This window comes from Alligator sinensis, unplaced genomic scaffold (genome assembly GCF_000455745.1).
Source record: "Alligator sinensis unplaced genomic scaffold, ASM45574v1 scaffold1452_1, whole genome shotgun sequence".
Taxonomy (NCBI): Eukaryota; Metazoa; Chordata; order Crocodylia; family Alligatoridae; genus Alligator; species Alligator sinensis.
Genome location: NW_005842994.1, coordinates 201,072 through 218,153, shown reverse-complemented (window position 1 = coordinate 218,153; position 17,082 = coordinate 201,072). Strand labels below are relative to the sequence as shown.

The 17,082-nt window shown below is 43.1% G+C and overlaps 1 protein-coding gene across 1 annotated transcript in view; it reads left to right on the top strand.

Moving 5' to 3' along the window:
* The window catches only part of DIRC2 (disrupted in renal carcinoma 2), a 90,730-nt gene that overhangs the window by 16,708 nt on the left and 56,940 nt on the right, over positions 1-17,082 (top strand). Inside the window, exon 2 of the mRNA XM_006036644.2 lies at positions 10,157-10,250. Within this exon, the coding sequence (XP_006036706.2) occupies positions 10,157-10,250 (94 nt within the window). The remainder of the gene's footprint in view (positions 1-10,156; positions 10,251-17,082) is intronic.

Sequence of the window (17,082 nt, the reverse complement as noted above, 5' to 3'; positions counted from 1 at the left end):
TTTATATGCCACTTAAAAATAAATTGTTTCCCTCTTCTTTATTGCTCTCCCTGCTGCTCCATTTGCATGCTGTGGTGGTTGCCGACTGATAATAGCCATGAAAATGGAAGGAGGTAACATACGGAGTAGTTTATTCTTTCTTTTTGAATGGAAGGAGTTTGTGCGTGCAACCAACCTCCCATCCAGAAAGAAGAGTTTGAAATGTGAAGGAATGCATGGTTTCCTCAGGTCCACAAAAATAAGAACTACTTTTGCATAACTACAGTGGATTAAACACCGAAAAAGGAGAACCTTACATAAAATGTTTCCAAGAAAACGTCCCAGGTGCAAGGTTGGAATCTCTTAGTACCAGCAACTGCACACACTGGCCACATTCCCACATGGTGTGGGCATTTGGGTCCCTGGGGACAACTAGTGACCACATACCTTGCACTGCCACTACTTGTCCTTGGGGAACGCCTGTGCCACGCACCCTCTGGCACATGGCAAGTTACCCCGGGGTTCATAGGGGGACCAGGAGCCTTGCCTAGTGTCTTGGGGGCCTCCTGGGGTTGCAGCAGTGGTGATTCTGCTGCGTTGAGCCTGGCTGGCAGCTGCAGCGCAGCTCCGGGTGGCCCAGCTTTACTTTTGAGTGGCGTATGCACTGCCCATTCATGTGCTATTCCACTTTTTTCCTCTGGCAGGGCAGATGGGGGTTGACCCCTGAATATCCAGGGATCAAAAAACCCCTCTGCGCTGCTCCCTTGCAGTGCAGAGAACAACTGGAAGTGCAGTATGTGGTGCCGCAGGCATGTCTGCGACTCCACATACCGCACTGCCTCGCTCATCTGGAAGTGGCCAGTATGTCCATGCAGTATGACAAAGGTGCTCAGTCTCTGGCCCATGGGTCAGATCTGACCAATGGGGCTTCCCAGGGATTCAGAAATTTGATGGTGGGAGAGCACCCACTCCCCTGCTGCCAAGTCTCCATAGCCATGAGGAGCCCTGGCCCTGCGTATTGGATCCAGCACCTGGTATCAGTGTGCAGGGCTGGGCAGGGGACGTATTGGGCCCGTGGGTCCTAATCTGGTCTGCAAACTAGGCTTGTACCATTCATCTGGCCCATGGGGTTGAAAGGTTGAGAATTCCTGTACTAGCCCAAATTAAAGGGCATAAAGCAGGGGTTAGCAATCTTTTAAGTAGCGGCAGGCCTAAATGATGCGGGTTGGTCCCGGGCAGGCCAACATTTTCAAGCTGGCCAACTGATTTGACACCAAAGTATCCAAAAGTTATCCTGATCCTTGCGTTCAGCTTCGTGAGGGGAAAAGAAGCCCTCTTATGAGTACTGAACATTGCACTGGCAACTAAGCCAGTTCCAGGTGCTTTACTATTACTGATGGAAGTTACCTCCTCTCTGGTACTGTCCTCTGCACTAAAGGCAATTCATCTGGAACAAGCTGTGGCATCTGGTTTCACTAATGTCACTGCACAGACTGGCTCTGCCACTATGGAAATCTGTTCCTCCTTTCCTTCTGATTACATCACTGCCATCATCTGACCAGAAACTTTTGCTTATCTTGCTTTCCAAGATTAGAAAATACAGCATTTACCTGTCATAACCCAAGGGTATGATTGTGTGCGCACTTCGGCACTGCAGAATTATTTCCCGCCACAAGGAGCTTTCTTTGCACGGTGCAATTCTCAGTTGCATAGAGAAAACCCCGGTGCAAAGGAGTTCCCGCCATTCGCATGCAAATTTGTTCCCCCCTATTGGCTGTTTCTAAATTATTCCCACATGGCGGCTAGCGATTGGCTTGCTAGCCGTATAAGAGGCTTGAGCGGTTTCCGCCCAAGTTGGAGAACTCTAAGGAGAACCCCGCAAGGGAGGACTCCACCTCCATCTGGAGGAGGAGAAGGAGGACTTCACATCTTGTGAAGAACTCTAAGCGCTGCGGAGCCTAACAAACCCAGCGTGTGCCTTAAGAAGGATATAGGGGCCTGATCAACCTCTAACCTCTCCCCCTCGCCGCCTAATCCCTCGACGAACCCTTCCCTGCGCGCTCGTTCCACAGAGCCTAGCAAACTTCGTGTGTGTGTGTGTGTGTGTGTGTGTGTGTGTGTGTCCAGAGCTCTTCTCCGAGTTATCTCAAGAGGCTCGAGTTTTTCTACGGGTCTTGTTCGTACGAGTTTTGTAACTGCAACTTAAGCGAAGTTTTCTCCTGGCTGCACCGCGACCATCTACGGTGTAAGTAAAATAATCTTTAATCAACTGCTACGCGTCCGTACCTAATTCTAGTCCGCCGACCTGCATTCCCCGACCCACGTGCCAGGGCTGCTGGCCAGAGCCCGCCGCGTGCCCCCGAAAGCCTCGGACCGCTCCCGGCCTGCACATTACCCAAATCCAAAACAACCACGAATTTTTAAGAAGAACTCACAGTAATTAGATTCTATACTCAGAAAAATATAAATGTGCTGTCTGCACTGTAGAGCAGGAGGTCAGGAGTGGGCCTGGGGTTCCCCTGTACCTGGATTGGCTGGGAACACGCTCCTGGCTGGAGCAGTCCCATGCTCAATTCTAAGACTAGGCTTTATTTTCCCCATGTTGTGGGGGGAAGGGGTGTAACATGTTCATCTTTAAATCAGAAATATAGTAATTAATCTATCCTGACTAGGAGGTCTCATTTTAAAGACTTGGCTTCTGTCCATCATATGAATAGCTGTGGCCCAACTGCCCATAGTCTGTCTAATCTAGGCAACGTGCTTAATCATATCCATACAACTTTCCACCAAAACAACACGGGACTTACCAGAGGCCTTAGGACTTCACCCTAATTTAGGTTTTTAACTGTAAAAAGCCTTGCTGTCCTATGGCTTCAGTTTCAAGAACCCAGCCCCCTGCCACCTCCACAGAGAAGCTGTTATGGCATGGGGGCAAAAGAGGTAGGGCACAAGCGACTGAACTATGACTTTCCCCAAAGAGCTATCGTTATGATCTCCCAATAAAGCCATCTCTACCTCAAACTTGAGTTCCTGTGGGGGTGGGAGCCAGGTCTGTGCTGCCATGGGGCGAGGGCTCATAAGTGCATGGTGGGGAGCATTCAGTCAGTGCGCAGCCCAGGGGGCCCACGGCTTGCCCCCGTGGGGCCCCTGCTGGAACAGCCCGGCAGCTATTTAGTCCCCAGTTAACTTAGAAGTTGGACAGCCCTGACTTATGGATGGCTCCTGGTTGTCCAACGCCATTCTAGATAGTGGTATTTTGCACCTGATGAAAAAAGTGGTAGAGTAATAATGAGCCCAGAGCAATTTTTCAGAGAAGTCTGGACTGCACAGCAAGCTGGGCTGTTGCAGGAAATGTGCTTTAATATAGTTAAATACAAGGTCAAATTTCTAGGAAAAAGGAGTGCAAACTATACCCACAAATTGCAAGACAGTCCAAGTCAGTTGCAACCCTGAAAAGGAGTTGGGGGGGTCATTGCAGGCGAGCAGTTTAACATTGAATGAGGTGCTCTGGGCCATTGTGATTCTTGTACTGAAAGTCAAGGTGATTAACCATCTTGCAGAAAAGTAACAAACTTACTTCTTAAGTTTCCAGATCAAAACTGGATGCTTTTCTAGAAGAGATGCCTTAGTCAAAGACAAAGGAATGGACTTGATCCAGGGGACTGAGTGAATTAATACAGTTCTCATACAGGAGGTTAGGCTAGATGATTAGTCTTAAAATCAATGAAAACAGAAAAAATATACAGCAAGATGTTGCCTGTTTTTTTGGGGTTTTTTTAAAGTGTAAGTTTTTGGCACTTTGTTTCATAGATGTTTGGGGCTGGAAGGGTACCTTGCAGATCACGGGGTCCAGCCCCCCTGCACGTGGGCAGGAAAGACTGCTGGGATCAGATGACTACAGCAAGATGGGCATCAAGACACCTCTTGAAGATTGCCCGGGTGGGTGACTGTACCACCTCTGTGGGGAACCTGTTTCAAACCCTCGGCACTCAACTTGTAAAGAAGTTTTTTCTTATGTCGAGCCTGAAGTGGTCTTCAATCAGTTTGTGCCCATTATTTCTTGTCCTCCCCCAGGGGGCCTTGGTGAATAGATGCTCTCCCAAGCCCTGATGTACTCGTAGGCTGCCACCAAGGCAGGATCGATTCTCAAGGATCAATTCTGGTGTGTGCTGTGGGTGAGAGCAGCCAGGTACTACTGTGCCTGAAATAAAGGCACGTTGCCTCAGTAATACAAAGGGCATTCATCTCTGCTTGTTCCAGTTTTAGGGCTAATGCTAGCAGCCCTCATTCAGGCAAACCCCCCACTGGGTCCGGTAGCACGGCAGAAAATATTCTTCATTCTAAATATCTGCTTCTCGAGATGGAGCTGTCCACTCATCGTAAATAAAAACTGCTACTTTTGTGACTTCCTGAAATAAGATTGTGTTGTTCTCTGTGCTTACTCTGTCAATAGTTCACTAACAGGCTGTGCTGATTTGTGCTGACATCAGCCAATTGTGCCAGCGCACAAAGAAAGATGTTTGCTGTTATAAGACACAATAGAAGTAGAAATTTTCATTCCTTGACATGAATGGGAGCTTTGACTTGAATGAGTGTTCTGGCTGAACAGGGATTTATCCTTTCCACTCTCTCTCTCATTTTTCATAGCTCTTTCCATATATTCATCGTAACAAGTAACTGAGAAGATAGTGTGAAAGGCAAGAGGAGACACAGGCAATCCTACATCTTTAAGATTTACAAATCAAACAAATGTCTCCTTTTTTTTTTGACCTTTTCTTTTTTTAATTGGAAACAATTTAGAAGGTATCAAAATGGAAACTGTTATGTGGAGCTTTTGTTTTTCTTTTTTGTGAGGTTGTTTTATGGCAAAAGCTACTCCGAACAGTTGATTGTCTTTTTAAAAATTGTTTTCAGCACGTTCCTATACTGAAATGCAATCTAAGCAGTTTATTACTCTAGCCAAAGCTCTTGGTTATATATGTTACAGGGATCTTTAAAAACCCAGTCTGAGAGGAGTATTTTTCAAGGCCTACAACGTTGTGCAAGTTCTGTTCAGAGTTTGTTATTATTGTACACAAAAATGAATAGTAAAGTGTTCCCGGATGTGTGTTTCAAGATTATACCCTTTGTGTAATGAAAGCTTTGCAGATTTTAATTTAAGATCAGCTGCTAATTTCAGACCAAAAATATATATGCAGGCTGTAGAATGAAAAGCCCGTTCTGAACTGTAGCATACTGTCACTGCAGTTGGGGAGTCTTCCTGAGATTATCATCTTTAGTTCATTAACTAAAGTAAAAAAGAAAAAAGACTAGAGATGTGAAGTAAAAAAAAAACCCCACAAAAAACCCCAAAACAACAACAACACAAAACAATGAGGAAGCCGGGTGTATTGTCAGCAATGATAATATTGTCTACAATAGGCTACTTGCCTGATATTGTCTTACTGATTCCCTTTGGAGCCTCAGTTTTTAACTTGCTGTATTTATTCTTTAACCAAAGGGAACTTTTAGGTGTACTTGCATATTAAGAGGAAACAGAAGGTCAAAGAAAGACCATTTAAAACAGTGATTCTCATCTGGTGCTGCCAGGTGCTTTGAAGGGTGCTGAAGGTATGTAAGGAAATAAGCAGATAAACTAAGTGGGTAAAGGCATGTTTGAACCTAGATCCATAGATGTTAGGGTCGGAAGGGACCTCAGTAGATCATCGAGTCCGACCCCCTGCATAGGCAGGAAAGAGGGCTGGGGCTAGATGACCCCAGCTAGATGCATATCCAACCTCCTCTTGAAGACCCCCAGGGTAGGGGAGAGCACCACCTTCCTTGGGAGCCCGTTCCAGACCTGTCCCTGCCTGAAACATCTCCAACCCTCACTGCCCAGTCCTTCTGCAAGGAAGCAAGCATTATAATGTATACATTTTAATTTTTTTAACTGGGTGCCACTCAACTCACAGGAGTTATGGAGGGGTGCCTTTCAGTCCAAAGAGACTGAGAACCACTGACCTAAAAGCATCGCACTATAGCATACAATTTAGAACCTCAAGGTTTTAAGTTTTTTTACAAGGTTTTTGGAGCTATCAACTACTTCGTCTTGTGGGGTTTAAATTGTTGTTTTCCTTTTAAAACTTCCTGGCATGAGAGATTAATAGTAAAAACTTAAGGAAACATAAGCCAATTGACTCCTATATGTTTACTAGCGACAGGTTAAGAAAGGACTTTTCTGTTGAAAAGGAGATCTATAGTTATGCTCCTATTTCAGAGCAAAGAGTAGAAATAGGACTGATAGAAATTTTCAGCTGTAGCAACTGTTTTTTGAATGGAAAATTGGATGTTTTGGCTAAATGGAACACTTCATTAAGAAGTCTGAACATTATGAAAGGTTTAGTTCATCATAAATATGAATATTCAAAAACCGAACGGTCTTGTGTTCAAGATGCTGATGCAGTCTTATGGATGTAGTTGGTCAATCCTATGTTCTACTTCTTTAAGGGCTGGGTTTTCCTGCTGGACAACGTCTCCCAGTATGCACCATGAGATTCCCATGATGTACGTTCTCCCCTTTCCAGGTGATGCAACTCCAACTTTTGGGGAGATGGACATTCAACAAGAGATCACAGTCTCTGCAGGGAAAGGGAGCATTGGGCACCCATTTGAATGTCCACCAAATAGTTGAACAATTCCATGGAAAAATTGGAGAATAACTAACATGGGATAGTGGTGAGATGAGCTCTACGTGGATAATCCTTTTCTTTAGTTTTCCCACAAACGAAAGCCATGAGCTAAGAATTAAGAAGTTGGTCTCACTTATTTTTAATCCTACTCTACCACCACTTCAGAGAAAGGGAAACCAAATTGAATTGCATGCATTTCATAATATAAACAATCAATAGTAGTGAGTTTGGGAATTTCTTTTTAAATACATTGTGGTAGCTACTTTGTGGTTGGCGTATAGGTACTAGAAGTATAAACAGGGTACAAATATTTACTGAGAGAGGACATTTAAAGGTCAAGCATAGAAATGCTAGCACTAACACTGTCAGATACAGTAGTAAGTGCTCTTCAGACACTGGCACTGAAAAACCCACTTTCACTGTGACATGTGGTGGTTAAATGCTCAATCAAATTGGTATCTTTGGCAGCCAGTGGAGGTCCTTGAAACAAACAAATATTATGGATTTGTTCAAGCTTTTAACCTTCTCTTGGCTAATGCCCGTTGACCATTCGGTAGAAGGTTCCTCCTTCAAAAGCCCAGGAATACACAAACAAGCACCAAACCTCGCCAACCTCTTCACCAGAAGCAAACTTCCTCAACCCCAGAACACACCAAAAGGATCCAGACCGTGCCAGGACAAGAAATGCAAAACCTGCCAACACATCTTCACCACCCCCACTATTACTACACCCCACAACAGAGCCATCAGCATCCCAGGATCTTACAGCTGCACCTCCAGAAATGTTATATACCTCATCCAATGCACCAAATGCCCTGGTGGAAGATATGTAGGAGAGACCAAACAACAACTGCGCACCAGAATGAACGCACACCGGAAATCCATCAAAGACAGAAACACCCAATTACCGGTGGGGGCACATTTCTCACAGGAGGGCCACTCTCTCTCCAGTCTCTCAGTCCTGATCTTCAAGGGAAACTTACACAACACTTCCCAGAGACAAGCCTACAAGCTCCATTTCATCAACCTGCTGGATACTAGAGATCATGGACTAAACATAGACATTGGATTTTTGACACATTATACTCTGCCTGGCAACTGACTGCCCAGCCCAGCCCAGCCCAGCCCCTGGCTTCTTTACTTTTCATTCCATCCAGGAAGAGCACACACCAACTGCTGAAACTCCCTTAGCCTGACGAAGGGTTTTTGAACCCAAAAGCTTGCTTAATAACTATTCTCCAACTATTTGGGTTGGTCTAATAAAAAAGATCAAATTCACCCAAGGAACCTTGTCTGCCAGGTATACGCATGCATTTCTCTTTAGGGGCCGAGCCTTGCTTTTAGAGGTGATGTTTATGAAGCAGGGATGGAGGAAACCTAGAAGAGTAGCTTAATCTTACTGCCAGCCTTTGGTTATGGCCACGTGGACATTTGGAACAGCTTCAAAAGGTGAAAGGGGGACTTTTTGATCCAAACTCTGCAGCAGCTGTTACGTTCTACCCATTGTGTTCAGGCATACTGGAAACAATGCAGCTGTAACAAAACAGCTCCAGGTTTTTAACACTGTTTCATCCAGGGTTAAAGTGGAAGCTCTTTTGCTACATTTGTGCTTCTCTCCTGGCCAGTCCACGTGAAACTGATGGGATGCTCCCAGTCAGCAGCTTCCCTTTGGAAGTGTTCCCCTACTGAAAATGCTCCAAACATATGCACGTCTGTATGCTTTTTGTGAGATCTTCAAAGAACATCAATATGTTTATTTTGGATATTTAAAAAAAAATAGATTACATTTCTCACGCACACTTAAAGTGAAAATAACAATAGTCATCAAAAATGAACAAGCACCTCTTTTTGTTAGAACTTGAGTTCAAGTTGTAGGTCTCAAGTCATAGATATGAAACGTATAATATTTTCTCACTGGCCCTTTTCCTTTGAGTTCTTGAGTATGCATTATGCTGGCTGCTGTTGTCCCCCTGGTTTGCCTATGGGAGGTGAGGGTGCCATGCCTTGCAGTTGCGTGACTAAGTTGTTTGTGTAGTTTTAGGCCAGGTACAGACATTGTACTTTTACCAGTATAAGTGATCGGAAACTGGTCTATACCTATTATACAACAGAAGTTCAGCACATGCAGACTGGTTTAAAAATGGCAGATCCCGGTCTAAGATTTGCAGCGCCCCTGTACATCACCAAAGGGTGAATGTGTGTTCAGTTCACTACCGATCTAAACTATGCCGCTGTCACAAAACCGCCTAATTGGATTGATTCTGGCTTGGGCTTTTTGTATATCTGTACCCAGCCTTAGTAATAGATTTAGACCAGGGGTGATCAGCCTGTGGCATACGTGCCAGGAGTGGCATGGGCAGTTCTGTGTAGTATGTGGCAGATAGGAGGGGAGCAGAAAGTTGAGCAGGAGATCAGGCAGGAGCAAGCGATCAGAATGGCACTCGGAGGGTGCAGGGCTTAATCTGTGGCCTACTAGCAAGGTGCCTCCTGCCCCAGGTTCACAAGACTTTATATAGGATGGTTTAGATAGGCATCATCCTGCCCAAGCAGGGGGGAAGGGGTTGGACTAGATGAGCTCCAGAGGTCTCTTTTCAGCCCTTCTCTTCTACAATTCTGTGGATGTCTGACTTATTTCACGTGTTGACTCTATCAGTGTATGCCTGCTTTCCTTCTCTGGGCTGGTGATAGACTCAGTACTGAGAAAGCAAACTGCTGGTAAATACATTTTCAGCTCTGAAATGAATTCGTTTTTGATCTAGCTGCTCATTGCTCCCGACTCCCAGATACGAAGAGAAAAATACTTTGAGGAATCAGTCGGTTGTAACTTAATTTTTAAAATATGTCCTGTGTATACAGTGTCTGACCATTTGATCTGAACACAGCAGAACTTGGCTTGAAGGCAAGAAATGCCACACAAAAAAAAAAAAAAAAAAAAAAAAAAAACAATTCTTCCAGTGAAGGAATCTCATTTCTGCAGGGTGAAATGTGAATCTGTTTGTAAAAGAATGCAGCACAAACAAAGTAAAGAGAGCATGAATGAACAAGCGTTCACGACTTCAGTTATTGTTCAGAAAAGAACATGTGAGGTCCACTTTTTCCTCTGGATATTAGTTCAGAGATTTTTAGAATTCAACCCGTGTTGGAGCATATTGCCAGATACCTCGGCTGAGTATAATAAGGAATCTTAGTATGTATAGCAATAATACAGCATGTTACTTTTCCCGTAGGAGGATGTTTAGAAATGATGGGCCTAATGCTGCAAAGTGTTATACCGAGGTACAGTTCTTTGCAGCATTGGAACTCAAATGCAGAAAGCCTGATATTTTATTGTACAGCTTATTAATAAAGCCTTGTGTTGTGGTAGATATTATTTATTATGGAAAATATGGCTTCCAAAGAGAAACAATTTTAGGTTGCAGATGCATTATGTATTCAGGCTTCATTTTTGGCATTACTCCAGCTTTATTTTTGTAAATTGTAAAAAATGCAATTTTTTTTTTTTCTCCTAGGTCTGAGGGTAACGGTGCTGTTAACATCCTTCCTCATGGTGCTAGGAGCTGGCCTAAGATGCATACCGGTGTCAGACCTAACAATAAGGAAAAGGTAAGTAGATAATGGATTTTCGACTCCTTCTAAATGTTCTCTCTTTTTTTGCTACTGTGATGCAAAGTAATGTACACAAGTCTGGTTTTTTTTTTAAATCAAATTGTAGAATATACAAACACCCACTAGCACTAAAACTAGCTGTAACATGCCTTTTGCTTCTTAAAACTTTTATTTTAAAAATAATTCTTTTACATAGCATCAGAAGATGACAAAGCACTGTACAAACTTCAGTTAATTACACCTTCCCACACCTCTGCAAAGATTAGTTCTAACCTGTTTCACAAGTGAGGAAATAGAGTATAAGAAACTTGCCCAAGATTACCCAGTCCATCATCCTACACAAAATTAAAAATATACAATTTGTATGCAAATGTTAAAGAAGTAGTTTGCATTTTACATACTGTTTTTCTGAGATCCTACGCTGAGGCAAAGAAATTAATATTAAGTGCCCTTTTTCATACTGAATAGTATATTCATCATCCATAGGTTATAAATACTCTCCTGGGGGTTGAAACGCTTGGTTTTTTGCACCTGGACAATGTTAGAGCTAAGAGCAGAGCATGCTACCTGAGAGAAGTCTCACAAGTTCACACTGCTCAGCTGTACATATCTTGAGATTGTCTTGAATCTGCCAGGAGGGCAAGTTAAAAGTCCTGTTTTATGGGCATGGCAGATGATGGGAGCTCAGACCACTTGTTGTTCAGCCATCTTTATTTGTCTGTTTCTTTTATACTCTTACCGAGAGATGGCAGCATGGTAACATATCGTTACATTTCCCTTCTTTATCTTCAAAAACGTATAGTAGCGGGGGCTCTTGAATGAGTGTGAGCATGTAGCATGTTATTACTAAGAAAAAAAAAAAAAGTTCCTTAGAAAAGACTTTTTTAGCCTGGGAGTGTCTCTTTGCTTTTAGAAGATAAATGGTCCACTTCATCCTATGTCTGTCTTTGCTTTTAATAATAGAAACAGGACAATTGGCCTGTTCCAGGACTGAATGCAATTCTTCTTTCATTCAACATATCCCATTCCTAGCCTTGCTTCTGAATTCATCAGCCAGCCACATGCTATTACATACTGCTTCCACTGCTGCAAGACTTGCCTCTCTATGGGGATGGATTAAATGAAGGATGAACATGAAAAATGTTTGGGGGAGGAGAGAATGGAGGCTGTCACTTTTTTTTTAATATATATTTTTAAATGCATAGTGTATACTGGAGGATACAAATTTTAAGCACCGCAAATAGAGCATGGCACAAAGAGAGAGAGAAGGGTGGTTCAGGGGACTGACAGCATGGTAAGGTATTTCGGTTGTCAGTTCAAATCCAGTCAGGTCGCTTACCCCTGCTGTGTGTGTGTGTGTGTGTGTGTGTGTGTGTAAAGTGCTGGTGACTTTTTTGCTTCAACTTCCAGATGACTAGTGAGTACATTCCAAAAGCTGTAATCGCTCCGGGTACTAATAACTACCCTTTTTGCCATTTTATAGAGTTAATTGAAGGACTTCAGTTGTTTGTGGAAGCTGAATCAGCAGTGGTCCTCCCAATTCAGGGTGAAGTGTGTTGTTGTCAGGACAGGCAGGGGAAGGTGTCATTGATAATGCCCATACTGTTCCTATTCTGGAGATGCAACAAGGTAGTCTCTAACACTACCTCTTGCCAGCTCTAAAAATGTACTTCAAAAAAAAAAAAAGTGCATCAAATGAGTAATTGTAACAGAATGGCATACTACACAGCCTTCCATCTATGATCCCCTAACAGAGTCATGCTACTCGAGGTTTACAGAGCCTCGGACAAAACGCCAGAGACTACACATTCTTAAGCCAGAGCGTTTGGCTATGGTCTCAATTTATTGACCAGCTTGGATAATCTTCAGTTTCACTGTTTATTAAAAGGACACTGGTTTTAGCCATGTTGGTCTAAAAGCGTAGGCAGACAAAAATCTTGGGGTAGAGGCGGTATCTTTTTATTAGACCAACTAAATAGCAATCTTTTTAAAAATGGACTGTTATACCCAGGGGAACCCTACTGTCTTTTCCCTTCCCCGTGCAAGATGAAGTTTCATTTCTACCTGAGTGGATTTTTTACAGTCTTTGAATTCTCCTATGCCTGAGGAAGGGCATTTGGGCCTGAAAGCTTGCAAAGAAAGACATTTATTTTGCTACTAATTTAGTTGGTCTAATAAAAGATATCACCTCTACCCCAAGATTTTTGACCGACTATTTATTGAATACACTTTTCCACCATAACCGCAGTGAAGGGAAATGGAGGAATAAAAATTAACCACCAGTAGGCATATATCCCAAGACCAGCCTCTTTCAATGAAGAGCACGGTGGGGCAGTTGGATGTTGATGTCTCTGTCTAATACACCAGAGAACTTCTTTAGGTATCATGGTGATATCTGCTTCCACATAGGTAGCTTTACTGTTTACATGAAGAAGGTTACTTATTTCATTTATTCATGCTGTGAAATATAAATCATGTCAAATTGAAATTGATAAAATTGCTAGGTATTTTTGCCTACTCTGTAAAAACAGAGACTTTTCAAGAATTGCAGCTTCACCTGAGGAAATAGCTTGATCTTTTAGATTTCCCAATAAAAATGTATGGAGGATTAATTATATCTAACTGCATTAAAAGACTGTGCTTTTTATTAAGGATTTCTTCTTACAATATAACTAATGTTACATACCACACCATCTTATGTCGGGTAACCTGCAAGTTTTTGAGGCACAAGATTAAAAAAATGTAAAGATCAATTTACTTGAAATCTGGGATTAAGCTAATTTGCAATTCTTGAGGTAAGCATTACTGCTGTATATGTTCTTTAAAAAAAAAAAAAAAAAAATTCCCAACAATTGGGAGAGCTCTGAACTCTGCAGGTTATGTATATATGTATTTAGAAAAAGATGCTGTTCTGAAATGTCATAAACCCATTAAGCAAAACAGATTACGCTTTGGAAATATTTGAGTGCTTAGCCTACATCAGGAACAAGTTAACTATCACTTCTAAATGCTTCTGACTGTTCTATAACGATGTTACAGTCCGAAAAATAATCTCTAGCACTACATGTAATGGTTACAGTATGAGAGTTGTGTCATCATTATGATGGATAGAATTGGAATGTGTATGAAGTTTGTCATGCTCAACTTTTCTCTTCCTGGTAGCCATCCACACCTCAAACCTGTGATTAAAATCAATAGGAAGTTTGTTCAAGTGCATTGACTATGAATGCAATCACCAAAACTTGGGAAATTGCCGGGTGACATTCCATGCACACGAGCTCCTATGCCTTGCCACACAAGCAGCTTTGTATCCAGATGTGCTGTCAGACTCCACCGCAAACTCCATCTTGGCTCAAACCTACTGCCATGCACAGAGCGCACACCCAGTTCCTTACAGCAGTGCTAAACCTTAAACTCAACCTTGGCTGGTTTGGTATATGCCCTGCTTGCACTTGTATCATAGTTAAGTGTCTAGCATAACTATGATAAATGAGGTCATAAATACATTTGTATATTTGAGACGGTTCTGTTCCAAAGGCAGCTGTTCCCTCTAATGAACCTCTTGTACTTGACCAGACTGGTTGTAGCACGGTGTATTAGCAGAATTATAAAATGAGCACGGCTTGAAATGCTCTGAAATGAGGAGGTGCCAGACACTTGATAGATTTGAAGAGCCAGGTTACAAAGTGTACATGGGGTGTTCTCATGGGCCAGATGAGGGTCAGAGGGCTGATTTGGGAGCTAGATTGGACGCACAAATTGGCCCCACATACTGGAGCCAGCATGCGGGGCTGATCCACTGCAGGCATCTTGTGCAGTACGTGCCTTAGCCCAGCCATGTGCAATGCGTGCAACATGTGTTGCCCCAGACCAGCCCCACATGCTGGTTTTGGTATGGGGCCAGCCCGTGGACTCAACCCAGATGGGCCCTGGAGCCAATTCACATGGCCAGTCCAGAAAGATGTAGCATGCAGTGTATGCTGCATGCTGATCCTATGCACTGCAGCTTGTGCACCAGACCAGCTCTGCACAATACATGCAGTGCATGGGGTCACTCTGAGACCCAGCGGCTGAATAATAGGGCTCCACAAGCTATATTTTTGTCATCCCTGAGTTAGGAATTAGTGGCCTTCCCTTTCCGTCCCGTCTCGTTAATACCGGGGCATGTAAAATTGAGTTTATGCTGTATTTGAAGGATGGAAAGTTCCTTCATCTATTTTATCTTGGTTCAGACCTTATGCATCTCAGCTGTCTCAAAATTGCTGTTGTAAGTGTCAGGAATGGTATGGTGGATTTGTAAAAATATGGCTTAAAACTTATCTTTAAAGGCTGTGAAAGCCTCCACACCTATTTACAGGTTTAACTGTGTTCTCTTTTAAGCTTCTCAGTTCATCTTTAAATAGAAAACATTTTTTGATTGATGAAAAGGTAGCATTTTCTCTGTCCAAAGGACCCCAATATTTGTTGTACTATAAATTTTTCTTAAACAGATGTAAAAATATTTTGAAAAAATGGAAAAACTGTTTTGATTCGTTCTTCTTATCACTTTTGAAACAAAGTGTCTTAGTCGAGAAACCTAAGGGTTTGTCTGCACAAGACATTTTTTACCAGCTATCATTTTACCCATGTAGCGTAGACATACTTTGGAGAGGAGATACCAAAAAAGTAAAGTGTGTTAATAATTTATTATTAGGCAGTATTCAGTTCCCTAATTTTCCGTAGCTTTTAAATAAAGCATGAATAAAATACTATAGAAAAAGCAAGTTTATTTAAACCTTGTGAAGAAGCTTTGGTACTGAGCTGTAATTTTAAAGTAGAGCTGGAAGGGAAAGTTGTTAAAATACCTGAAGCAATACAAGGAAAAGGGTCATACTCACCCCTTCACTCCCTCTGCTACAGAGAAAAGCAGTGCCCCCCACCCACCCCCATCGATGCCAGTCTGACTATGGTGTAAAATTCTTTCCTGATCCCAAATGCAGCAGTTGGTCTGACCCTGAGTGGAGGAGCAAGGCCCTCTAATCAGAAATCTCCAGGTTGTTTTGTAGTCCCAGCAGAAGCATCAATAGACCCTAGGTGCAGTGTCTAGCTTTAGCAGTAACCAACACATGCAGTGCTTGTTGAGGAGGGTTGACTGCATCAAAAGCTAAAGTAATAGGAAGGACAAACTTTTCTTCACATCCATGTATGGCAACCAACAAAGCCCAGAAGGATGTAAAAAAAACAAACAAAAAACTAAGCGCTCAGCTCTGTGCTGTAATTTAAGGACCAAAAACAACTCTAACGCATCACAAACCTAAGTGGAGAGCCAGAATCCCCTCTTTCAGTCATTCTGTCTCTTCCAGAAACATATCTCAAACCCTTTAATCTTCTCTAGTAATTAAGCTGGTTGTGGAGCTCTGATTAATTCTCCTGCTGCTGAGCATGCCAACATCCATTAACTCTGGGCTGTAGAGCTCTCCTCACCATCTAGCAGCAATCCATGTATGAGGGGGCTCCTGAGCTTCTGAATATACCATATTTTCTCACATATAACACATGCTTAAATATAACACGCACCTTGTTTTGGGAACGCCGAATGAAGAGAAACAAATTCCCTTGAGAATACGAATATATAACATAACAAATTAAAAAATGTAAAAAACCTTACAAAATGCACGCTGGCTTTGCATATCCTTCACATCCTTCATTGCAGTATTGTAGCATGTAGCCAGCAGTGAAACTGCTGCAAGGGAGCTGCGGTGGGTAGGGGAACCTATCATTGCATCATTAACTCCCTAGCTGCTCCTACTTGCTGGGCACGTCTACATGCACACATTTACTGCTCAGTCTTTTAGGTTACTGCACAGTAACTGAAAATTACTGCACAGTATGGGTTGCGTCTACATGTGCACACCCATACTGCCACAGTAACTATGGTGCCTTATGCTGAGTTGGGTGTAAATTTACTACCTGTATCCTGCAGGTATTGATTTTTGCGCCCAGTTAGAGTACTAATCCAACTCCCAAGTCAGTCCACACACAGCATTATTGAGCTTTAATGGTTGCACGTGTAGACGCTGGCCTAAAAACAGCTTACTGGGCAGTAAATGCATGTGTAGATGTGCCCACTGAGCAGCAGGCTCTGCCTGACAGCAGCAGGAGTAGCTCCGTAAATGAAAGGGCAGGGGGTTGGGGTGGGGGATGCTCAGAGATGAAGCAGCATGCTCTGGTGTCCTGGGCAGAGTGGGAGGGAGGGGGGAATACATATGTGACTGCTGGAAGGACAGAGTCTTACCTGCTGCTTCCAGGGCTCCCTGCTCTCTGACTGACACTTCTGTGAGTGAGTGGCAGCCTGGCCAGGACAGACAGCCTGCTCTCATTGAGACTGCTTTGAGCCAGCTGCAACCCCAGCTGAGGCCAGACTCATGGCAGCAGTCTTGCAGTGTGGCCTTCCCAGGGGTGCCCATGCTAATACCCTGCACACCAGTTTCTGCCTTGGCTAGCAACTAATTGACATTATCACATTTCCTTGCATAAAATGCACATCCAGATTGCCAACAGCTTGTTTTGGGTGGGGAAAAAAGACACGGATTACACATGAGAAAATATGGTGGCAACTGAACATGGGTAATAGTAATAGTTCAGGCCAGACATGACAAAGTGGCTGATAATAACCCTGCTTTAAGCTAATGATTAGAGGTGCACTGATGTATCGGATCAGCACCGATAAAAGGAAAATTAAAGTTATCGGCCATTGGCTTTTCTTTGGCTGGTGTAGCCAATAAAGTCTCCAATAAATGCTGCATGCGTGTGCTCAGCCACAGCATGCATGCAGCCCGGAATGCAACCC